The sequence below is a fragment of the Patagioenas fasciata genome, chromosome 4 (assembly GCF_037038585.1).
Source record: "Patagioenas fasciata isolate bPatFas1 chromosome 4, bPatFas1.hap1, whole genome shotgun sequence".
Lineage (NCBI taxonomy): Eukaryota > Metazoa > Chordata > Aves > Columbiformes > Columbidae > Patagioenas > Patagioenas fasciata.
The window spans coordinates 75,378,014-75,403,433 of NC_092523.1; the positions used below are offsets into that span (position 1 = coordinate 75,378,014).

The following is a 25,420-nucleotide window of genomic DNA, read 5'->3' on the forward strand; positions in this document are numbered from 1 at the left end:
GCACCCTCCGCCGCCATGCGCGGTGTCCCGGCGGAGGCAGGCGGGGCGGGGGCCGGCGCGGCGGCCACAGGAAGGGGAGGGCAGGCGGCGGGCGCCGCCATCATGCGCGCGTCGGCGGGGCTGGTCCGGCTGCTGGCGGCGGGGTGGGGGCGGCCGCCGTGCCGCTGCCTCGGCGCCATGGCCCGGTACGGCACGGAGCGGCGGGGGCGGCCCGACTCTGCCGATTACCGCCTCTACTTTAGTAAGTAGCAGCCCCCGGGCTCCGTTAAACGTCTTCTGCCCCGCCTCGGTGCGCTGCACGGCGGGGAGAGGCGGTGGCGCCTCCTCGCTCCCGTCGAGGCCTCTCGGGCTGGCTGAGGTGTCGCCACTGAGCCACCCCCCCCCACCCCCCCGGCTGCAGGGGGCAGTTCTGTGTGGAAAGACGGAGGATTTCCTGGTAGATGCGCTTTTGGAAGGGATGCTGTGCCCTTCCCCAGGGCCTCTGCTGGGGAGGAGGTGCTGGGGATGCAGCGCTGGGGCAGCCTGGGTACAGTGGCCAGGGGGTGCCCTGGGACCCAAGGGCAGCCTTGGCTGGGGCACCCTGTCTTCACCTCACGTTTACGGTGCTGACAGTCCTGTCCCTGTGTTTGGCTGCCACCCAAAACGTGGGGTTGCAGCCCTCAGGGGCCTGTGGAGCAGCACCAGCGAGCGGCACTGGGGGGCACGGGCAGCGCTCCAGTGAGAGCTGGGGATGTGCAGTCTCAGTATTACACATTCTGTTAGCAACGTTGTCTATTTGTGTGCCACTTCTCCAGCAGTGGTTTTGGTCCATTGACTTACAAGCGGTTAATTCTGACGTCTGCTGGTGCGAGGGAAGCGGAGGAGTCGTGTACCCTGTGGGCAGGACCCTGCCAGGGATCCCTTGTGCTCAGTCCCTGGGGGGCTGCCGGCGCAGGGGTTCGTCTAGAAAACGTCACTTCAGTTAGTGGAAATGAGCAGCCCACCACTAAACTTGGTTTTATTTGTGAGGAGCATCTGGGAGGCTTCCAGGAGTTGCAAAACAACGGCCGTGTACTCCTCTTTGCTGAGGTGGTTCAAGTACAGTCCAAAGCTAAAAGAAATCTCTTGTCTGTTTTTTTCTTTAGTGTGAATAGGGGTGCTAGCAGAGGAGAAACTCCTTGAAATGCATTAGTACCTTATGTTGGTGTTGATGTTTCTGTTTCGATGCAGTACTTGGCCTTTTGATATGTTGAAAAGTTTCCGAGTAGTTTGAAAAGGTTAAACCACCCACTCTGGTGAGTCTTGTTCCTTTCCACAGTGGGAGCAAGGCTGAGGTGCAGATTGGGCCTCCCTTTAGTTACTGTCAATTTCTGGTGTTTTGAGGCATGGTGTTTCATTTCTAGGGCCTGAGCAGTTATTCATTTATCCACTTATTCTCTTGACTAGACTTTGGCCTACTAAGTTGAGGATTTTGTTTTTGTGGTCAAGAAACTCAGTTTGTTAGAAACATGGTGAATTCACAAGGGCAGCATTGCTAGAAACCCAGATGAATTCACTGATTACTCATGGAAAGGATCCATTGGTATTTTTTCCTCCCTTAATGGTTGTCTATTGCCAGGGAGGAAAAGAAAAGGGAATCAAAGGATCTTCTTCTCTTTACATAGTTTGTATTGCTAGGTAGTCAGAAGAGAAGTGTGGTATTGAATACTAAAACAACAATTTTGTTTCTAATGAATCCTTGTGAATCAGTCAAATTTCCTGTTCTGCATGTAGGTTATTTTTCAGTCCTTGGAATTAAACTTCAGGAAAAGTTCAACTCATGCGTAGTTGTGGCATATAATACATTTCCATAATGCATAATAGTTAGCAATACCAACATCTTATGGCATATCTTTAGATTCGTAATGATATTTTTTGTTTTGTTTTCCAGAGAATGCAGAGGGTAAATATATTTCCCCATTTCATGACATTCCACTGTTTGCTGGATCTAAAGAGGTATGTATTTATGCCTTGAAATACAGTTAATTTCTAAATGATAACTATTTTGTAGAGAATTCTTCAGGTAAAAATGCAATTTTTAATTTTTTTATTTTTTGAGCAATTAACAGACAAGTGTGTAGCACCAGAAAGGACAATTTTAACTCACGCTGATTCCTTATGTAATACAGGCATGATAAGCACTAATTTTTCTCTGCTGAGTTCAGTAACTTGCAGTGAAACATAATGACTACTGTGTAGACAAGCCTAGGTGTATCTTTAAGTCTCCAAGTGATTTAGGGCCATGTGATTGTTCCCCTGTATGTTTTAGGTTTGTGTTTATGTGTTCTTGAATTCATTTTCTACTATTACTTTTGTTAAAGTGGTATTTTTCTATATCTGCAATTAAAAGCGTGCATTTCTTTGCAGTAGGAGTTGTACAGCACACACTTATGTAACTTAGGGTGTATTTCTTTAATTCCCAAAAGGAGCATTACATTGGATGCCAACAATAATGCCCAAGAGAGAAGTGGTAATCGCACCTTTGGAGAATTATGAGGCGTGAGGTGCAACTGAGCACTTTCACGTCTTGTTAGCCACACTCCCTGGAGTTTCATTATAGCAATAATGAAACGCCTGTTTTATGTGTCACTGGTGGAAACTGCCAGTCTTTGGTTTAGACTTAAGTTTTCTTATTATGGTATGCTTGTTACACAAACAGGTTGGGAGGGTTTCAGCTGTTTTCTTGATTTGTTGCTGGGTCTCTATGGCTGATATGAATGGTGAGAAAGGTCAGCAGTTGTAACGTGTTCAGATTGAGACTTCTGAACTAATGAACCAATCTCCTGAATTATTTAAAATGAGAGATTAAAAATATGCACAAAACCTTTTTGTGCAGCAGACCCTAAGCATGTTAGTCAATGGAAGAAGTAAGTCTCTTTCAGAGAGTCATTACTAAGATGCTCTGTTCAGCGGGTGCTATTGCTGGAAATGCAATGGGTATTTTCATCACACATTCCCTGGGGCATTGTTGTCCTTGCATCTATAATCTGAGATTTGGAGCGGTGGATAATAGCCTGTGATTTTTCTGTAGTTTAAAATGTAGTATAGTGATGTCTGATCAATGTGGAGAGGCTTTCATTTTGTTCTGTGAGCAAAGAAAGAGCATTCCAGAGGATGTGGGGGCCTGAGCGGGCAGCAGGAAAGGAAGTAATTGTGAAGGTCTCTGTTAATTTTGCCTTCTTTGCAAGAGGAAGACGTAAGGGCTTGTGTGTTATATTCTTTCCCTCCTCTAGTCTACCTTTGTAGGCTTTATTTTATGATGGATAACTCCAGCCTTATTTTCTATAATGATTTTATTTATATTTTTTCTTATCTTTTTCAACCAAGCAGAAGGATGACTCTGTTTTTAATCAGTTGAGGACAGGCCTAAATTGCTGCTTAAATTTTTTAGTACCTGGGAGAAAGTGGATGTGTCCTTGTACATTTTCATCTTCGTGTGTTAGCATCTGGATGGTTATAATTTCACAATGAAACAGAACTGAATACTTAGTTTTAAAAGTTATACTTTAGGCTTTTATGCTCACAAAGGGATGTTTCAATTGGATTGAAAACTACTGTTGTCTATATTTATGTGAATACTGTATTGCTCTCTAGTGTTCTTTATAAAATTCTTTACTTCTCTTTTTCACTGTAGGATAAAGAGATTCCTGCAAAGAGGTCAAAGACTATTGGAACTGAGGTATTGATAAGCTCTTTTTTTTTTTAATTTTAACTATTCCCTGTATTTCATTTCCAACGTCACTTGGCTATTCTGCAAAGCGAACTTGTTCTCACTGAATATAGTTGACATATCTTCAAATGCAAGTCTTTTAGGAGGAGAAGGCTTAAAGGGATTTAATGTTCTCTTATTTGAATGAGCCAGAAGTGTCAGCATTCTTTTATTCATCAAGATGTTCTCAGAGGCAAACACTTTTATACCACTCTTTGAAAGGTTCATTATGACTGTTGCAGTATAGATATGTTATCTTTTTTGCTGTTGTGTTCAGAAACATTTGCCATAAAACCTCCATTAATGAAATATTTGTAATGCTCTGACTGTGGGTAATCTTTGGTATATATACAAAACTTCAGAAATCTTAAGTATGTTCAGGCAAAAATCAGACTGAGACTTTTTGAACTGAGCATGTGCTGTTTCCTATGCTCATCTGGGAAGCCCAAAGAGAGAAAAATCACATCTGCTAACAGTTCAGCATTAACCACCACTGAAGCTAAGCTTAACAGAAGCCTGAAAAACCATGGAAGGTCTGCTCAGACTTTTTCTGTGAAACAAGATTTGTTTATGCAAGTGTCTTTTCCCAAAATATAGCATTTTTGCAGTGCTTTCCCTGGCACAGGGGTACCTAAAACTTAGTAGAGGAAAGTAAAAGTAAAAATGAAACTATGCTTTAAGGCCCTGGTGTGTTGTGTGGGCATGTGGCAGTATGCGTGTCCCCATCTTTGGCTCCTCTTACCCGTTTGGCCAGTCATATTGCAAAACTGATGCTACCCGTCTGATGTGGAAGAACTGTCCTAACTGTTCTCAGAGTTCTGCAACTAGTGCATGGTACACTGATTTTATACTGTGCAACAGTCCCCATGCAGTCCTGCACTATGTATTTCCTCTCTCTTTGCTCTGTGATTCATTCAGCCTACATTGCCTAGGTAACACTTGTTAGATTTCCTGTTGCTTGATGCCCATTTAAATACTGTTTAGTAGATGTTGAGTCATGTCTGAAGATGAATTGTTGAGGATAGAGTATGTGCTGGTAGCCTTTCTCAAAAATCATTGATGTGCAACATTGCCCCTCATCATAAGAAAGATATTGAGGTACTAGAGAGAGTGCGGAGGAAGGAGCGGAGCTGGTGAGGATCTGGAGCACAAGTGTGATGAGGAGCGGCTGAGGGAGCTGGGGCTGTTCAGCCTGAGAACAGGAGCTGAGGGGAGACCTGATCGCTGTCTGCAACTGCCTGGAAGGAGGTTGGAGCATGGAGGGGGTTGGGCTCTTTGCCCAAGTAACAAGTGATGGGACCAGAGGAAATGGCTTCAAGTTGCGCCAGGGAAGGTTTAGATTGGATATTACCAAAAATTCTTCCTGGAAAGGGTTGTCAGGCATTGGAACAGGCTGCCCATGGAAGTGGTAGAGTCACCATCTCTGGAGGGGTTTAAAAGGTGTTTAGACAAGGTTCTTAGGGTCATGATTTAGTGCTAGAGTTAGGTTAGGTGGGACTTGATGATCCTGAGGGTCTCTTCCAACCAAAATGATTCTTTGGTTCTATAAATTCTTAATTACTGTTCTTGCTGGAAGTCAGGTATTCTGTTTCTTACCTACTTATGAATACTGTGACAAAACCTGCTGGGTACGAAGATGCAAAGTCTATTTTATTCAGTGCCTAAAGCTGTTCAAAACTGCATTTGTCTGTGTAGTGGGAAGCATGTTATTTTGTTGAAAACCATGTTTCTAGTACTCTTTTTGTGATATCTGCATCAGCCTATGGAGCAGGGGGCAAAAATGCCAGTGACACTGAGCAGCTCTTGCTTCCTGGGCCAGTGCAGACTCCAGACATGCTTCACATAACTCCTGCTATGAGAGAGAGCTCTGGACTGTGGTTTAATAGAACTACAGAAAATGAGCAAGGGCAAATGTACATTCCAGTTTTCATGGGCTTCTGATGCAAACAAATGTGCAGGCTATAGGCTTCCCAAACATGCTTGGTCTTTACTTAGTGAAATGTGAGAACACAAATCGTTCGGGAAACTCTTTTTCATCATAATTTTTGGGAGTTGGGGAGAAGAAAAATAATAGAGGGATCTTTGTATTCAGGAAAGCAGTTTCTTCTTATACTGGGCTCTTCAGCAACTCTCCTTACCTGGGCCTGGTGGAAACACATCCCTGTGTGGTTGTATGTAGAGAGAGCCTATCTTAGGGGATAAAGGGAAAATGAGGAATTTAATGCTACCTGCTGATTTCTGAAGACCTTTGAAGCACTGTACTCCTTACTCTCGTCTAGGGATGCAAAGGCTATTTCTGATACCTGGTGTTCAGTTGATACTTGCACTGAATTTGGCCAGAATTCAAATGTGATAGTGCCTCTTGGCCTGGACACACAGTGACATCTTCAAAACTTGTTGTTTTAGGGTGACAGCTATTTGTTACTCTCAAGAAGGGCAAGGCCTCTTAAGCAGGCATGCTAAATTACTCTGAACTGGTATTTATCAGATAGCAGTCTAACTATGGAAAATGAAGATAATTCTGCATGAGTTTCCTCAGTCTGTCTGATCTGTTTTAAATTGTTCTTGGCATTACTGATACCAGAAAAGAAGGTCTCAAGGAGTTTCAGCTTTCAACATTCATGGGGTAAGGGAGTGCACATGGTACGAGTCTCTGTTAGCTGTTTTGCAGTCTCTGCTTGTAGTTCTAAGGCAAACACTGTGGTGTTTCTGCATGAACTGTTCTCAGTATTGCAGCCGTTTCTTGCAATGTGTTAGACCTTCCCAGGTCTCAGTTAAATTTAGCTTTGCAGCCACTGTTGACAGCTGATTTTTTTGATTTAGCAGATGTTTTTTGGCTGTTTGAAGACTAGAGAGAAGGTACTTTGAGGGAGAAACTATGCTGAAAGAAACCATATTCAACTTCTTTCTCAAAATTATTACCAGTTTGCAATCCGAACCTCTGCTTTGTCTTAAGCATTGCAAGCACTCAGAAGCCACTTGTGCCCAAGTAAATCATTTTGAAAGGTGTGAAGAGTTTCACATCTCTGTCTGGAAGAATGGATGTTCCCACCGTGGTTACAGTCAAAACTGTCAGAGGCTGATTATTGAATATGGTCTTCCATGTCTAGTGGAAAGAAGGTTTGCAGAGGTCATAGTTTTCTATTCAAGACAAATGTGACATGTTGTTTCCCTGGTGTAGTGAAAGGGTTTCTAATCTGCTTGTCATTGTATGTCTTTGGTAAAGTATTCACATGTCATCTCATTCAGAGCATCCAGGTGTTCTTGAATACGAAGTTTTATTTCAAATGTTGGCCTTGGTTAAGGAATCTGTCCAAGCATGTAGAGATTATAGTCCTCTAACTAGCAGACACCTGCAAGAGCATTTGAAAAAAAAATACAAAGAAACAAGATGAATTTTGTTTTGTTGCATCCTGTGGGTTGTGCAGTACTGGAGTGCCCTTGTGGACTTGAGTTGAATCGCTTTTATCAGGAAAAAACCGCCGATAAAGTAGTTAGGCAAGATATAAGGGGTCATCAGAGTGGTCGTGCCATCTGAATAGGTGATCTGAGAGATGGCCTCATGCTTGGAAGCGTTCAAAACTGGTGTCAGAGTTATGTTATGATAAAGTTGGTATGTTTCATAAGAAAGGGAAAGCTGTCATCATTTCCAATGCAGTGCAGGTGCAAACGTTGTACTTTGTATTGTGTGTGCTACCTACAACCTCTATAACCTTCTTTGGTCACATTCAGCCTTTTTTTGGTATATGTAACCTGGGCTATAGTGTGTCCATTATGTATGTTCAGGGTTTTGTGTGTTCCAAATTTTAGATGATCAGTGAAGTTTTCATCCTGATGCTTGAACTTGACCAGCCTTTTGCTATGGATGTGTCCAGTAGCTGCAAGCCTTGCTTTTTGTGCTTGTAGATTAACAAATACTGAGAACAGAAGTAATCGTCACTCAGTGGTCCAGTTAGAATCTACTGGAGTAGAGTTGGTTTACTGAGAGAAAGTTGTGTCAGTGATTTCGTCAGGCTTAACTTCAACTAAATGGTTCATGAAACTTGAGAAAATCAGTGTTTTGTTTTCATTCAGGTCATGATTGTACACTGAGTAGTTTTGCAGGTGAATTTGTCCTGTAATTACTTTATCAGAGAATACACCTGACATCACCTCTGCGATGCCTGTGGGTAAAAACCTACATAGTATTCGTTATTCCCTTTTCACTATAACATGAGGTGAGTACATTATGAAGAGGCTACAGACACTTTGCATTTATGCTGGGCCCTGCATTCCTTTTTTTGCTATGTGGCGTGTTAATTTATATTGGAAAAATTCCATTGACTTCTTATTTAGATACAGTATATTTGATCTCCAGATGTCGCTAGCATCTGGTTTGTTTTCATTGGGAAATGCCTTATAGCAAGTGTTACATTGGGAATGCTTGTAACGTGAGTACTCATTTTATAAGCAAGCCCCTCTCCATTTCTGAGTATATTTCATGATAATACTTATTTTCCTTCTCTTTTTTTCCTTTTAAACATCATCTTTTGTTCACACTGCTGCTGGACTGCAGATCATCTGGTTTGTTCTCATTAGTCCTCAGGTGCTTGCTGCCAAGTTTAGTTGATGGCTGATGAGAGTCCCTGCAAGATTGCAAATGAATGATAAATACTTTTTCTTCTATCTGTGTAGTGAGCTCAGAGCTTCTCTGTGAGATGCTCAGCAGCCCCCAAATGCTGCCTCTAATGCTTTCAGATTTTTAAGCATTCTACTATAAAAATTATTCAAGTAATTGTAAGATTTAGCATATCGCTTCTCCCAGTCATGCAAGGGTGATGGCAAATGGCAGTCAGGCCTTAAAAAGTGGTGATGTTTGTCATTTTACGAAATTATACTGAGTTTCTGTTCCTCTCTTATCTCTCTTGTTTTGTTGCTTTCCTTGCTCTGCAAAGGCTACTCCACTTCTGCTTTGAATTAGCTGAACCTTCGGAGTTGAGCATTAAGTGTTGCAACCTTTGGGTAAATGGTGCCGGTTCAAAACCCTCCCCTCAAATGCACCAGTTAAGGAACTTGGGGATACTGGGAAAGGAAATAGTTGAACAAGAAAGGGCAAGTTAGGTAAGGAAGAATTGTTTCTGAGAAGTGTGTATGGGAGGAAGGTTGTAAAAATAGTGTAGAAATGTACATACTTTTTTTTTTTCTTCCTGTGATATTCAGGTTTGTAATAACAAACCCTGATCAAAATGGAGTTATCCTCTATAGGAATCTGTACTACAGCCAGAGCCAGCAGTTATTTTTATCCATTGCTCTCAGTGGAGACAGTGCTGACTCAGAGTTTACCTGGGCACAACAGTCTATATTTTCCTTGCTTTGATGTTAGCACTTGCGTATGAATACACTGAAGTGTATTTGTATATCTTTTTCTGTGATTTTCTTATTTCAAAAAACAAAAACTAGCCCTGTTCTCTGTGTGAAGAAGAGGTGTTTGTCTCAGCAAAATGATATCATGATACATGAAAAATTATGTTCAACTGAAATGGAATGCAATCAGTTGCCAAGCAGTGTTAAAGAAAACACCCCAATTAAGCAAACACTTTTTTATATCTTACATGAGTTCCCATTTTGTATGTAGTTCTTACGAAACAAAGGATATAACTTAGATATATTGCTTGTCCCTTCTGATGTCATTTTCTGCTGATTTTCATATTTGGTTTTAGGAATTAGGAAATTCATTTCTCTGTGTTGGGCAAATGGATCTTTCTTTTCCCAACCCTTCTTCAAGGTGTAATAGAACATAAGTACAAATGTCTGTCTTGCGTTCACATTAACCCAAAGTCAGACAAGCTGTATTATACCATGAGTTGAAAGTCCTTCTGGGCTCTGTCAGGTCACTTCCCCTAGCATATGGATTCTGTCCCTTTTTCTGAATATAGGAGACATTTTCCTCCTCTTTTCTTGCATGATTCAGAAGACTATTCTGAAGGAACCATCAACAGAGTTGGTGTGAGACTGGTGTGTAGGAGCTGCTCCATCTGCCCTGGTGTGGTGTCTGCATTAGGCGCTTGTGGGGTTGGATTAAATCTGGACTGCAGCACGCAGCGATGTCATAGGCAAAACAGTTGACTGCTGTCATACTAAGGCAGTTAAATGGTAAACTTTCCGAAGCAATAGTTTTTGTTTCATGAGAGATCTTTCTTTTTCTGTCACCGGAAGGTATGTCAAAGGCCTGTTGGAACAGTCTCACCATTGCTTGAGGGGGTAGAATTGCTCACTTGGGGGTTTGGTGAGGTGGAAGTTTTTGCTTTACTGATTCAAAATAAAGATAAAAAGATCAATCATCAGATGCATTCACCATCCAAAATTAATCAATGAATGGCATATGCAGATGGTAATTAATGTGTGAAGACAGGTGGTGTCTGACACTTGCATTTCTGCTTGCAGGTGAGGCAGGGACGGTTTTGCAGCAAGGCATGGGGGAGAGCATCCAAGTGGTCAAAAGAAATAGGTGATTGGTCTGGGAAAATAAAAGTGATGGAAAAATTCCTGGATGAAGGAAAGAGGAGGAAAAAACCCTGGAAAAACAGAGGAATATACTACTCTCTATCTGTCAATCTATCTAGTATATGTTCTCCTTTCCACAACAGTGAATCCTGTGTCATCACTGTGAAAATGCAATTGACCTATAAATTAAACTTTTTAAATGTAAGCACTCTATGAAGTTATTAGTCTCTTTTAAATGCTGGTGGCAGCTTAGCATTAGAGAGAGTACTTTCGGGGATTTTTTTGCATACAAATTAACCTGTCCAGCTGTCACATTTAAGACTCTTTGACAATTCACGTTTGATTGATACCACAAATTATGAAGGGCTGCTCTTAGAGCTGAGTTAAATCCAAGTGATTTTTTTGTTGTTTTTGAAGCAGCATTGTATTCAATTCATTCCTGTTGTTGTCCAGCCCTGAGAGTTGTTTTGATGAAGACCTGGAATAACTTTTGACCAATTTAAAGTCAAACCCAAGATTTACAGGCTACTGAAGCCATTATATTAGACATGGTCAGGAAAATGTACAGTGGCATCTAAACAAAAAAAATACAGGATTGTGATGGAGGGGAAGATACGGTGTATAACTCCAGGAGTAGTTTGTAAGTTTTCTGCTTGTAGCTACCAGTCAGAACATTTCTTTGACCTGCTTGGCAGTTCCCTAAGAGTTTCTTGTCAGCCGTGGCTTTCATGCTGTGCATTTTTTTCCATGTGTTACTCACATGGATGTGCAGGCTTTATTTGGCTCGCTCCCAGCCCTTCTCTTACCTGCTGCTGCATGCATGTTGCTTTGTTCTGTCTGCTTCCTTAGTGTTGACATCTCTGTTTCAACTGTTCTTATATCCATAAGGTGTACTTTATGAAACTTATCCGAAGCACTTCCCCCTCCACCCTTTTTTGTTTTCTTCTTTTATTTGGTTATGACCTGATTGGGAAGAGTGATTTCATCTGACATCCCACTGATTGCAGTATGCACACAGTACTTATGGATGGTGAATTTAATTTAAAGTTACCGGGAATTTGCTATCAGGATTACATGGCTTGTGATCTCATGGGAGAAACGCTGAGTGACAGTTGTGATTTTTCTTTTGCTTTCTTGCATTCCATGTTCCAGGTTTGTTTTGGAGAAGATCATAGAACCTTTTGAATTACTTTAATCAGATTGTGGCATTGACCCTGGTAATGGTATTTACTTGTTGCAGCTGCAGGGTACAAGGAGCAAAAATACAAATATTTAAGAGTCTGCTGGAGCCTTAATTGCAGTGTAGTTAAAGACTCGGTGCAAGTCTTCAGTTCCTTCAACTTTGTATTTTTTTCCTGTAAACTTCTGTAAAACATATTTTGTCTCTCTTGTATTGTTGTGTTTTTTAATCCCAATGCAGGTTTTCTTTGCCTGTGAAGATATGTCTCAGACAATGTGATGTTTTGGGATTATTTTAGTAATCTAGGAGAAAATAGGTTGTAGACATCGCTGGGTGGTTTGTTCAAATAACCATTTTGATTAATACTCTAATCCTTGCTAGTGCTTACCTTTTGATAGCTTCAAAAGAAGAAACCTTATGACAGCAACATAGTTTTTCTCTTTGGAAAATGTCGCTTTAACCTCCTCAGTAAGAAGGGCATAATTAACTTTTTTTTTTTTTCTAAAAGCGTGAAAGCTCATGTTTTAGGTTTATTCCCACCCTCTTCTTAAAACAACTTTCACTTTGTTTCTGTTAGGAAGAAGACTAACGCAAACATGAGGTGTCTGTGCCCATGTCCTTCCTCTGCCATCAACTGTGGATTCATTTTGCCTCACTTCAGCCAGATTTGACTGAGAATCAGAACTGTCAGTGGTGGTTGCACTTAAAAAAGTGAATGAGGCAAAAGTGGAGGGTCTGAAAAAAATCAATCTTAAGGGGAAAAAACCAAAACATTTTCATTTCCAGTGCTTGAGGGAAGCTGACTCTGTTCTATAGAAACATCCAGTCCTCTTTGAGGAGTAGACTGAACCACTGCCTTGTTGCAAACCATTCCATGGCCTTTCTGAATATTTTTTGAAGACTAATGTCGATACAGGAATGAAAAACATCATGTAGATTTCCACTACTTGTAGTTGTTCATATTTTCAAAGGTGTGTGGTGGGGAAAGGATGAACCAAGGAGATTGAATATTGTTGTATAGAAGTAAGTGAATTGTACTTACGGTAAAAACAACTGGAAAAGAGATGTGATGTGTGTTGCTGCTGAATGCACAGGAGAGAATTTGTCTTACTGTAAAATGCTAATTGCCAAGTAGATTTTATTTTCAGTTCTGTCTTTTGTTTGTTTGGTTTAGGTCCTGCTTAATATGATTGTAGAAGTGCCTCGTTGGACGAATGCAAAAATGGAGGTAATGAAGAAAACTACCTTGATTATATAGGTATTTATGAAAGTTCCAACAATACAGTGGCTTCTAATAGTCAAAGTTCAATCAGAGTGTGGATTTCTCGTTACACATGAAATTTACCTGTTAAAAAATTAATGCGAAGTTGTGCATACAGACACTTTCCTCGTGGTTATAAAGTGTGGAGACTCTAATTTAGTTTCTCTTCTGCAGGTGGGCACTGCTTCTTGACAGCCCTTTGACTGCAGAGTGCAGCACACCTGCAGCAGAGTCCTAGAGCGCTGGCCTTCAGGACATTGTCCAACATTAGGTTTACTCTTGCTTGTTCATACAGCATTGCACTCAGAACAGTTCCTCTCGTTTCTGATGTATAGTGTGCTGACAAATGGAGTTTCAAATGAAAAATTTCCGTGTGACAAAAAAAATACCTGGGGACCTCACTGATTGGAAGTGTCTACTCCTGGAGGGAGATATTTTAAAAATAGAGCCTACTGAGTTGTTCCTCTGCAGTTACGATATTGGAGCTGAGTAATGCTTCATCTGTAGCATTCATGAAGCAACAGATCTCACCAGGATATGTCTGATCTTACTGAACATTTGTATTAATTTTAAGCATGCTTTCTGGGTACTTTTAAGGAAGTTTGCGGTTGAGCTGTTAAGTATTTTGTTTATTAGAAATAACACCAAAGAACCTCCCCAGCCTGTTATTTTAGAATTTTGTTTTCTCCATTCCACGATGTTGGAAAATAATTTGAACTGTGTTTACCACCACAGTTGTTATTCTGCAAGCAGTTTTACCTTGGATATTTACCTTGTATTTTAAGATTATGATTGTTTTGTGGAAACTGAGTTCTCTTTTGCAGAGTTTCCCTTTGACAACACTATTTGAACTCTTTGTGTAAAGGTCAGATTGCTCTCCCTCTTCTCAGCACATTATGTCAAGCGTAGGAAAGTTTGCTGTCCTGTTAGGTTCAGAAATCAGTGGGTTTAGACTTTCCTAGCTTGATAGAGGAGACCAGATGTAGTTCTCTAATCTATAACTTTTAAAATACTTGAAATTTCCTGAATTAATCATTACAGGAGTTGTCTTGCCTCCCGTTGTGTCTTGGCAGTCCTTCAGTCCAGACTGTGGTAAGATGCTAATACCAGGTCTTCTCGGCATCTCCACTGAGATTCCCTGTAGGAAATTAAACCTTGCCTTAGGTGGAATGTTTCCCACAGTTACACCTCCAGTGGTCAGATCTCCTGCACATCAGTTGTTTATATTTCTGTTGTTCTTCCCTTGATTTTACTGAAGGTGGTTTTTATGAGACCTTTGTCTGCTGTTGTCAGTTACTCGTCTTCATCTTGGTTTACATCAAGAAAAAGCATTGCTGAGCTCCATTTCTGTCAAAGCCTCAGGTGGCATATTTGAGGTCTTCACTGTTAGATTATGACCAGAAACAGGTAGAATCAAGTGTGAAACCAGAAACTTGTGAACCTCTGTCTCAGCTCTTGGGGAGAGTTTATGCAGTAGGAGAGCAAAAAACTGGGGGCGAGAAGATGAAACATTTTCCCTGTTGCTGTCAAAGTCCCCGTTGTCAGAAGAAATTGTGCCACCTATTTTGTATGTCTGTTGAACTTTTACTATAAAGTGCAAGAGCTTCCAACTTAAGTTCCTTTCAATATTTATGTTTGACCATGACAATGTCCTTATAAATTTATGACTTTCTCTTCTAGATTCATTTTTTCCTTGCGTACTTCACATTATTTAAAACCTTAATAAACTGCTTTTTGAACATGACCCTTGAGATTTTGAGTGAGGCCATCATACTTTTAATACTTCTCAAACAACAAGCACATGCTCCCAGATGGATCTTTGTAACTGGTTGGGTACAGAATGAATTGCTTTCCGTTTTACCATTCTCTTTTGGTCTCTTTCTTTTTCATGATCTGCTTAGATTGCCACTGAGGAGCCATTGAATCCCATTAAACAAGATATAAAGAAAGGCAAGCTTCGATATGTGGCAAATATCTTTCCTCACAAGGGTTATATATGGAATTATGGTGCCCTCCCACAGGTAACGTTTTTGTTATAATGGTGAAAGTTTTCTGTCTTCTGTGTAAATTGCCTTGTAAATCTTGGGTACTGCCTGAATGCAAATCAGTTGCAAGAGGGATGTTTGTCTTTAATACATTTGTAAATTAGGGTTTTTTAATGTTGAGTTTTATTGTGTCCATAAATTTTGACCACAGTTTGGGTGTGGGTGTAAATACGTGCTGTGTTTCAGGAAAGAGTTAAATGATCAAGAAATCTTGAATCTTTAGTGTATACCTCTGTACTGTATTGACAGAACTAAGCTGTCATGGCCTGCCATTCAAGAATACTTTGTTAAGTAGCACTTTTCTGCTTAAACAAGGCATTTAAAAAAATAATTTAGGATTTTCATGTATTGTAGCATAAATTTTAATTGGAATTTCTTAATATCTTTAACAAAGGAACACAAGGGCTGTTCTTTTTTAGATTAAACCTCAACTGCCTTACTTATCTTTTCTCTGAACTGAGACTTTACTGATTATGATGCTCAAAATTTTGCGCCTTGAAAAAGCTCAACTAATGGCTGAAACTTTAAGTGTAATGGAAAGTTTTAAACTGTTTTCATTTCCGTGAGTAACACATTGAACTTAAATTAGTACTGAAGAACATGATGGACCTTGAAAGTAGTAATTTATTTTCTTTACATTTAACTGCATAAGCAATGAAAGTTTACTTCTGAAAATCTGCTGATGTGATTAATTCCTGAAGAGGAGATACCAGGCAGGTGCTGGAGTGCAGCAATGAAGTTCTTATTCAGTCAGCAGTCTCAGTAGACAAAGTTTCTGAGGATGTATAGTTGGGAACCAGCAATTCCATCTAATGTTTTGAAGTTCATCTGTGCCTTAGTGCAAAACCAAAATTAAACATTGGAATATTTTCCTGCACGAAGTGCATTGTTTTGGACTGACGACACTTCCCTCAGGAGAAGTGTTCAGCTCCCTTTGTTACCTTGTGACTCAGAGAGGACTGGAGATAATTGTAATTTTTATTTTCTGTAGTGACTTTAAAATACCGGTTGGATTATTACACCTCCAGTTGTTGGAGTCTAGGTGATCCTGCAGATTTGTACTAGCAGGTGTAACAAACAAAATCCAATTCAGTGTCTCTGTTATCACAAGAGGACTTTTTGCCTTTTAGTATCAGTCAGGTTCTCAAGAACAAGTTTGAGGTGGAGGTTTGGCCATGGACAAAAGGAGTTGACAATGTAGATCCTTGTAAAAAAAGTTTTCTAACACCTTTTCAAAAAAATTTCTTTGGACTCAAAATTGTTACCAGGAAACTTTCTCAGCTTGTAATGAGTTACTTATTCCTAACCAGTAAGAGACAAAACAAGTACTGGTCTAGTAATTAGATTAGTGTAACTTGGCTACGATTTGTTGCTTGTACAGAGCTCAGAACAGCAATTTGAACTTGCCTCCTGGAGAAGCTTCTTTGATTTTAAACTGTTGGCTGTTCTTGGGAATGTACACGTCTCAAAATACTGAGAAATATTTCATACCTCAGTGTCAATCCATTGGCTGTTTGTTTTTCTTTTCCCATTGAGCAAGCTTGTTCTCAGAAAGCTGATGTTTTTATTTGTGTTTTAATAATTTAGGTTAGACAAACTGTAATTGCAGATCAGCTGGTAAATGATAATTCTTTCTCATTTGACAGACTTGGGAAGATCCAAACCATACGGACGATGTTACAGGATGTTGTGGAGATAATGATCCTATCGATGTTTGTGAAATAGGTTCAAAGGTTTGTTTTTATCAGGATTAATTTAATTTATCAAGGCGAATTTAACAGTCTGGTAACAACTCTTGAAAAGAAGGGCAGATGGAAAACAAGAAAAGATGGTAGTAGTCTCGGGGAATGACAAACGTATGAATAGAGGATCTGGGGAGGGAACAGGTAAAGAAATGGTGGATTTTTGAAAAGGAGAAGAAAAGCAAGGTTGGGTAAAGCCTGTGTACTACATAAAAGGGAAAATAAGAGAGCACCAGCCTCTTAGCACTACTGGAGCTAGAAGTGGGGTTTTGAAATATGAGGAAGTATGGCTGCATCATGCACATAAAATTACAAGGTCAGATCCACTAAGGTGGTGGGTTTGAATTTTCTCCTGGGTGCTAACAGAAGTCGATCCCTCTTCTCTAGAGGAGAATACATGAACCTGTTGCAGAGTTATGAGATCCGGAGTGTGTGAATGAAAAAGAGGTGCAGCAAACACCATTAGTAGGTATAGCAGAAAGGTTTAGCTCACTGAAATAAAATTCTGTGTATCTGGAGGCAGCAAAGAGTGCAGCAGTCCTCCATGGTATCACAGAAAAGACAGGGTTATGAAACACATGAGTTTGGAGGAGAGATCTCTTGGGATGTTTTAGGTAAGGGGAAATGTAACTGACGACCTCAGTGAAGGTGTCTTTATTTGAGGAAAGGAGCCTAAAGCTGAATTTCAAGGGATCCAGAAAGAGTTATAAAGGGAGTATTAGCTGGTTCCCAAGAAAATGCAAAAAAGAATTGTGCTGATACTTCTGGGGAAGGGATGTGTGTTTATGTGTGTACATTGGAGTCTGGAGGAGGGAACAGCAAGAGAGAGATTAAGATCAAGAGTTGAGAGAGCAGAAAGTCAAGAGACAAGGAACGATTTAAAAAATGAGTATGAGATACTTTTGACTTACAGTTTGGGGTGAAGATCAAGAAGGAGTAGGGGAAAGAGGGTAGAAGAGAATGAAAAATTTTCTAGCTTGTGTTGCCTCCTTAAATAAATGCTGACTGGAGAATTGAGGGTTGAAGAATAGCAATGGTGGGAGAACGACTAGTAATGTTAAATAGATTTGTATTGAGTTTACAGGTCTGTCTTATGATTCTGTTAGTTGTTGTTCAAAAATGTAGTAAAACCTTTTTGTCTCTACAGTAGAAGAGAACTTCTATGTAGTATTTTCCAAACCTTGGTGAGATTATGTTCTGTTTCAGATTCGTTCTTCTGGTGAGATTGTTCAGGTGAAAGTCTTGGGTGTTTTAGCCCTTGTTGATGAAGGAGAGACCGATTGGAAGATAATTGCTATCAGTGTGGATGACCCAGAAGCGCAGAAAATCCATGGCAAGTGTTTTTATCTTAATGCACGTTATGTCAGCAACTTGCACAGTAGAATGGTACCTGAGTTTAGGCTACCCAGGACAAGAAGAAGCAGGCAGTGGTAAAGCAGGACTTTTTTTGTTGTTGTTTAAATCAGGTACTTCCTTCAAGGAGGGCATATGTGCTTTGACATTAAGCATTTCAAAAGGTTCACTTGGATTTTCAAGAGGACCCATCATGCAGAAAGTCTTTTGGCTTCTGAAACACAACTGCGTCAGTGACCTCTTAAAATCACAGGCTTATCTCCTGTGTAATAGCGCATGTTTGCCCACCAAAGATTATGTAGCACACTGCTATTTTACTTGTTGAAAGTGTTTGTTCCTTTTATATTTGCAGACATTGTGTTACATTCTGAAAAGGGCTGTACATTTCCAATGTTTTGTCACTTAAAACTGGATTACATCCAGGGTTTGTTGCCTAATATGAGTGATTAGGTGTCACCTTTTAGCTTGAAAATTCACCAAGTAAACTGCTAATGCAGCTCACCCTAATGTCAGCCTTGATGATGACTAGCTGTGCAGGGGAAAATGTCCTGTCCAGACTTGTCCTACTTGTGAGCATGCTTCTGGTATCCAGATGGAATTTGAGTACTAAAATGTCTCTGTGTGAATAGTACGTGAGGTGTAATTCTGCTTGCAGACTGTTTAAGAAGATGGTACAGACGTGTTTAATCTGCAAGGAGTTAGGTTTTTACAGCATGGGTAATATGCAGCTTTTCTCTTGATAAATAGGGGTTCACTTCTTCAAAAGCAATGTTACTGGGAACCATGAGAATTAAGTGAGGTTTGTCTAAAACATAGTGATTGTTATGAGTCCAAAAACTGTACATACCATCAGGTATGTATGACCAAAGCCTCCTGTTCATTGGTAGGGAGCACCAAGTTACAGAGTGGCCTTTCTGTGGGAATAGGGCTATCCAGTAGCTTTTTAAGAAATTGTTTCTCGACCATTGAGGCTTTTTCCTGGTTTCTGAATGTAAAGTAAGTATATCACTGGACTGGCCCTTCATTCTGAGTTTTCTTGCAGATGGCTTTCACATGGAGAATACTTGGCTTGTGGGGGAAGAAGGGGAGAAGAGGAAATGAGGAAAAAGAAACTCTTGGGTTGATGCTGATTGAAATCATTGGGCAGATGAATTACTACATAGTGTTTATGACTCTCTAACTACTTTGACAGTTAGAGACTAAGAAGTTCAGCTTAAGGAAATAGTAAGTAATAGTCTGCTGTAAATGTTAGTATCAATTTAAACCTTTCTGTAATGTGAAGTGATATACGAAATGAGTGTCAGTAGTTAAAAGACAAGTAATTAGCTCTTTATTTCTATACACTGTTCTGTTTAACTCTTACCTTTTTTCCATAGCAATTTCTGAGAGTTCAATCAAAAAAGTAGATGAGTGAATTAAAAAGAAGTCCACTAAGTAGGGGTAAAACTGGGATAGTTTATGCCACTGGGTTAAATAGCTCTATTTGAAAGCCCTCTGGGTTTTTGTTGTTTTTTGTTTGGTGTTTTGTTTTGTTTTTTGGGGGGAGGGCGCTGGGTGGTTGGTTGGTTTTTTAGGTTAATGACTGTTACAACTTTTGGGAGGGTAGCAAGAGTTTTAGTCTTGTTTAAAAAAGGAAAAAAAGCCCTGCAGATCCTTGCATGTAGTTGATTCCTGTGTGTATCTTATCAGAGAATAGGTGCAAAACTTCAGGAAGAGAACTGTCCTTCTGAGGTTCGGAGAAGTGCAGAAGTATTTATCCAATTTAATATGTTTTCCCTTTGGGATTGGAGTTGCAGTCCAGGGTTTACAAAAGGAAAGAAAAAGGAAGAAAAACAAAACCCCCATCTGCTTTCGTAAAACATGACTCGCTTGCAGTGTTTAACAGCAATCCTTCTTCAGTCTGAAAACAAACAAATCTGTTGGAGTAGGCAGTACAATATGTCCTTTTATATTTGCTTCTCCCCCTTCCCCAAAATGTTAATTATTTCAGCATAAATGGATAGCAGCTACAGATAAAACTGGTATTTCCCGCAATAATTGACATGCTGCTGTGTTATGGTGGTGGCCTCCTAGGGAAAGATGAGGTGAAGTGTTGCCTTCTAAGTCTGTCCAGCCATTTTTGTATCATTTCCTGAACATTTCGAATTGGACTGAGAATCATCACATTTGCTTTCAGCTCAGTGTGTGCACAGCCCCCAGTGAACATTTGGAAAAGATAATTCCGAGACAGCAGAGTGGTGATTACTTGCAAACCCCATCCTGAGCCCACGCAGTATGTTAACTCCTCTTGATGCTCTAAGCACACCCCAGGTACTCTGTAAATTTTTCTTCTGGGATTGTGATCATTCTCATAAGTGCAATTGATTTTTCTGAGACTTCACAGAACTTAAAACTGAGCAGTCCCAATTTCTGAACAGTTCTCATTGTTTATTCATAGCACTCCACTGTACTGTGTCCTGCAGGCATTTATTGATAAATACTGGTTTAAATTGGAAACCCTGCCTAGAACTCTCTCTCTCACACAGAGCAATGAGGAACTCCAGTTTATAGTGACAATACCCAGGGATGATAAGCAATGCTTAGCACCTATTCAAGTGGGAACTGTGTCATCAATGGGAATAGCAGGGGTTTAGTGTCTTTTTGGACCGACTTTGGAAGGTAGTGTTTGAAATTATAGCACTTAATACTGGTGGGCCTGGGGACAATCCCACTCCAAATACAAACTGTATGTCAGACGCAGGTATCTGTGTGAGAAAGTTTCTTTTAGATTAAAACTGGACACCCTCAAATTTACCTGTTTCAGTAAGATCTGTCTTTGTGGCTACCTGAAAACCACTGTGTTGTCTTTCTGCTCAGGCATTTGCGAGGGCAGATGGCCATTAGCGGGCCAGCAAAGCAACTTCTGACCAAGCAAGCCTGGGAAATGGCCTAGAAGTTCCCTCTCCACCAAAATGCTGAATCTTGGTGGTATATTAATAATAGACCTGGTTGCTTTGTTGTTGTTGTTTCTTCTTGTTTGTTTTTTTGTAAAAAATCTGGCCAGGAGAAGCAGCAAATTCTTGGAGTGGAAAAGCCACATGTCTATCTCAAAATTTGGGTTGTATTAAAAACATTGGAATACGCGTATGTATCTGATGCGCTTAACAAGGTTAGGCTCAGAAAGGATGAGCGATATTTTTGTGCTGTAATTTGGTCTAAATGTATATGGCATCTTCATGTTAGGCAAGAGGTTTTGAAATCACTGGCAGTTCAATCAGGAAGCATGTTTAAAGCAGCTTATGAAAAGTCTGGCTCTCAAAAGGTCATCTTACCTTCCCTTAGCAAATTGGAGAAATCATGGATGCTCCATGGTGTTTTGGAGGTGATTTACTAGCCTGGAATCTTAGCAGCCCTTTTTTGCCATTGCTCACTGGAAAGATGCGTGGGTATATTCAACAGCAGCTGGTGATTTCCACTGGTTTTGTTGCACTACCATTTGCTGGCACCGGTAGAGTTAACTGTGATGTGTTGCCATTCTTCTTTTCCAATGTGCAACTCAAGATTGGCCTTTTGAGTTAAGTGATCAAACCCTACATAGCAAAAACAAAGCATATTGCATGCTTTCTACCATATATTGTTATAGATCCTTGCATGTGAGTGTATTTATATGCAGAGCAGCAGCAGAGGCCCTGAAAACCTTTATTGTGGATTTGTGTAAGCATTCAATATAAAGAAATTAATTATCTGTACCAAGGCTCCCCTCCTACCCCCTCACACCATGCTGCACAAAATACACCAAATGCCTTTATATGGAATGTAGCTGCTGCTTCCTGTAAATGTTTATAAGATGTTATTAAAAACATATGTCCTCTCTTCCCACAGACCTTGTTTAGAAAGCTTGCTGCAAGCATGTTGTTTTAGCTTTGCTTGCAAGAAGCAGCATCTGTTGTACTAAAAATGGTAGTTTTGTACAAATGCCTTTGTTGCTCTCTTCTGTAAAGCCAGATAGAACTGGGATCTGCGTTTGCATTGGCTCACTCCTTTGACAGAGAGCTAGCAGCAGTTGTTTGTGCCAGCCTCTAGAGATTTTCAGTCATTAACCATTTATTTTTAACCCTTGATGCTTTAGTGCCCAGAAAAATGGGACCTATGGTTGTACTTAGACAGTGTAAAGAAATTACTGCCTGGAGCCCAGTGGGTACATGCTGATAATGTAGCTACAGGAGCCTCATGTCTCTGCTCTTGTCACTCTGAGCAGGTCTTGCTTGTGGAGATGAAACTCTGTTAGATCAGGTACATGCTTGCTACTCCCATCCTTGCTCAGCCCCTTTTGACCTCAGCCTGAGTACATAGCTCTAAGGGAAGGTAAGCAGCCAGGATCAGAAAAAAGTGTCTTAACAGTGGCTGCTGTGGAAAAGACACCTAAATGTTTTCTTTTTTAGTCATAATATGCAGCTAGCTTCTATAGATATTAGTGCAGTAAATCACTGTACTGCTTATTGTGATCTTTTCCTTTTCTTTGCCCACTCTTCAGTCTTCTTAGTATATTTTTCTCCTCACCCTGATATCCCAAAGATGCTGTTTTGGATTTCAGAGTGGAGGACAAGCTGTCTTTCAAGCTTTTCTATGGTGCCTTTTAGTGAACTGAAGAGGTAGCTGTTGAGTGATGTGAGAGCTGCTGTTTTCCTTGTATTTTGTGCTAAGTGCTGACTCCACAGCAACTGGATCAATTTTATAGTGTTGTTTCCCATTTTCCTGCTGCTTGTGACCAAATCCCATTGTAATATACATGTTTTGGTTGCCTTCTTTTTTTTTCCAACCATCTGAGCTTCATTTGGTGTCCAGTAGCTGTCCTTCATACTAAAGAATAGTGAAGTGAAGCATGGAGATGGTGAATAACTTGCAAAGAACCAGGGAAATGAAAGCAACCCCTTCTTAAGTCCTCAAAACCAGAATATACAGTGGGCAGTACTTTAGAGGCCATAAAGTGCTGTTAGCCTGGTTCTCTGGAGTCATTTTACCTAGGCAAGGTAGGTTCCAGTAGAGAGAGTGTGAAATTTAGAGATGATTCTGTCTGTGAAGATGGTCATTCCTATTTTAAGGAGGTAAGGAAAGCCTGCCCCAAAGCCTATTCTAATATTTGATTTATTTAAAGAAAAAAGTCTATAGATAGGAAATGCAGATGGGGAATGGCCCAAGCGTCAGTCAGTAGACAGCAAAGCACTTTTGATGAAAAGTTTTTATGGAAATAGGAGGCAAATAACCAAGTAGGAGGAATGTAGAAGTAGAGTGAGAAGAGAAGATTTTTGGAGCAGGAACCAGAAAAAAGGAGCAGTGGTCTGAGAAAGTATGCTTGAATTTAAACAGTGTCTGGAGATAGAGACCTGTAGTTCATGTGCTGCCTGGAAGTCAGGAGATTTCTTCAGCAGTCTGGTTTGCTTTACAGACTTGAGGAGATACTGTCTTTTAAACAACTACTGGAAATTGTGAGTTCAAACCTCACAAGAGGAGGAGATGACAGGGGCTCAAGATGGGAGGAGGGATGTTCCCTTGCTTGTCGAGAACAGGATGATACACTGGAGCCCTGAAACTGATTTGAATTGGAGTTGCATTTTTTTAGGGTCCAGATGAAGCGTTCTGCCCCTCCAAAGTCCCCAACCTTTTCTAAATCATTCCTTTTTGGTTGATCTCACCTCCCACTCCAGTGAAAGGGTTCTTGTACTCTTAAACGTGTATTCCAGCTAGAAGACTTGCCTCTAGTGCAGCCTTATGTGCCCTTGTTTTTTTCTGGGATTCTGTCAACAAAACTCCGTAATCTTTTATGGGCAGATGGCCAGCAGCCAAGTTCAAAATGTGTTTTACTCCCAAGTCCATAAACACGTAGCCCCATTAAGTGCATGCAGAAGCAAAAATTTACATAGGGTTCTTCAAAGTTTAATGTTCTATTCTGTGGATAGTGCATGATCCAGTGGAACTGGGGAGTGGCATCTATCAGATGCCTGTGAACACTCAGCGTATCTTCTCAGACAGATTTGGTCTCATAGTTCAGTCCACACGTCATCTCTCTTGGTGGTCTGCAGATGATTGTATGGTCTGTAGCACAAGGCTTTTCCCCTTCTCTTACTGTTCTCTTTAGAAATACTTGAATGTCTTTGTTCAGGCTCACAGCCTAGATTTTACAAAGGCATGTAGGCACTTGAAGATGGAAGGCGCATGACTAGGTGTCGATTCTGTGGACTAAGCAACTCTGAAAATCTGCTTTATAGGACTGGATAGACAGAATAGTATCCATCAGGAATCGCTGCCAACTAGGAGAGGTCAATGAGTGAGGCTTACCTATGGGAGAAGAGAGTGAAGTAGCCAAGCAGTAAGGAGAGAGAGAGAGAGAGAGCAAGGGACAGGATGAGATGCCAGGGAATCAGGATAGGAGAAATGAGCTAGTGACTTACAAACACTAGAGAAGGAGAATAATGCCATGGAAGGTGGCCTGGGCAGAGTGAGGTTGTGAAATAGCCAGAAGACTGCATGCAAAACACAGCAAAACAAAAGTCAACTCTTATTTTAATCAGAAGTGTCTGCAGGAGGGAAATAGATGGAAAGAGAAGCATCACACCAGCTACAAAAAGTACTTGGCTTCCAGAAAGGACAAAATCCTTTATTGTATCAAAATCAATTAAAATTGTATTGAAGGCACATCCATGTAAACATATTGCCAGAGAGTTAATTTGCCAAGGGGCTAATAGGGCTACCTTATTGCGAGTGACAGGAGTGATAGCGGTCTCACAGGACACCTGGTAAAGTTTAACATGCACATCAGAAGTAAACGTTTAAGATCATGAACTGCATATCTGGTATAGCAGTATAGCCCTTGAGCAAAATTTGTGTATGACTATGTGATTTCTCTGTACCCACTGGGGCAGTGTTCATCGCTGCCTTCTGGGGGTGTCCTGCAAACGGTGTGCATTCCTCCTTGTGTCCTGTTCTGTCTTTGCACAGTAGGATTCCAGAGGTAAAGGTACAGCTGGCTTATCACTGTGAGTATGCAGATATCACGGGGTTATCAGTAGAGTTAGTGTGTAGAGCCCCTGGCGCGTGTCTGTCTTGCATCTGAAAGGTTGAATTTGGAAGTAATATGAACAAAGGGACGCCTTTACTGTAACTTTGAGAAGTCAAGCCTGTATTTTGTTTTGAGGTGCTGGTTTTAAAATCCATGTGTTAAAATTGTTACTACTGGCTGTTCTTTCATTATCAAAAAATGCCTGTAGTCCCTGCAGTTGCTCAGGAAATGTATACCTCACTGAATAATCTTAAGTATTGCAAGAGGTACCTACTGAGATGAAAGCCTATAAATATGGAGTTTTCTTCCTCTCCTGTCACAAGTGTGGTCCTTTTATTCATTGTCCCTTTGGGTCTTAATTAATGAAGAGCGGGAGGCAACTGGTTTACCTGTTTAGTGTGGTTGGGAAATCATAAGGTATCAACTATGGGCAACTAATGTAATAAAGTGAAGTTCCCCAATGACTTTGAAAGTGCTCAGTGAAATCAAATTCCTTGCAGATCCTTGATGATATTTGAAAAAAAGAATGTTACAAAAATTGTGAGTAAAAAATCACTGGTCCTTTTCTCTCTCTCCTTATTTTTTTAACCTAC

The 25,420-nt window shown here is 40.5% G+C and overlaps 1 protein-coding gene across 1 annotated transcript in view; it reads left to right on the forward strand.

The window, feature by feature from the left end:
- PPA2 (inorganic pyrophosphatase 2) overlaps positions 1-25,420 on the forward strand; it is a 34,196-nt gene continuing 8,776 nt past the window's right edge. The window contains exons 1-7 of the mRNA XM_065836639.2: positions 1-241; positions 1,910-1,974; positions 3,653-3,697; positions 12,565-12,618; positions 14,553-14,672; positions 16,343-16,429; positions 17,645-17,771. Coding sequence (XP_065692711.2) covers positions 16-241; positions 1,910-1,974; positions 3,653-3,697; positions 12,565-12,618; positions 14,553-14,672; positions 16,343-16,429; positions 17,645-17,771 — 724 coding nt within the window. The 5' untranslated portion in view covers positions 1-15. The remainder of the gene's footprint in view (positions 242-1,909; positions 1,975-3,652; positions 3,698-12,564; positions 12,619-14,552; positions 14,673-16,342; positions 16,430-17,644; positions 17,772-25,420) is intronic.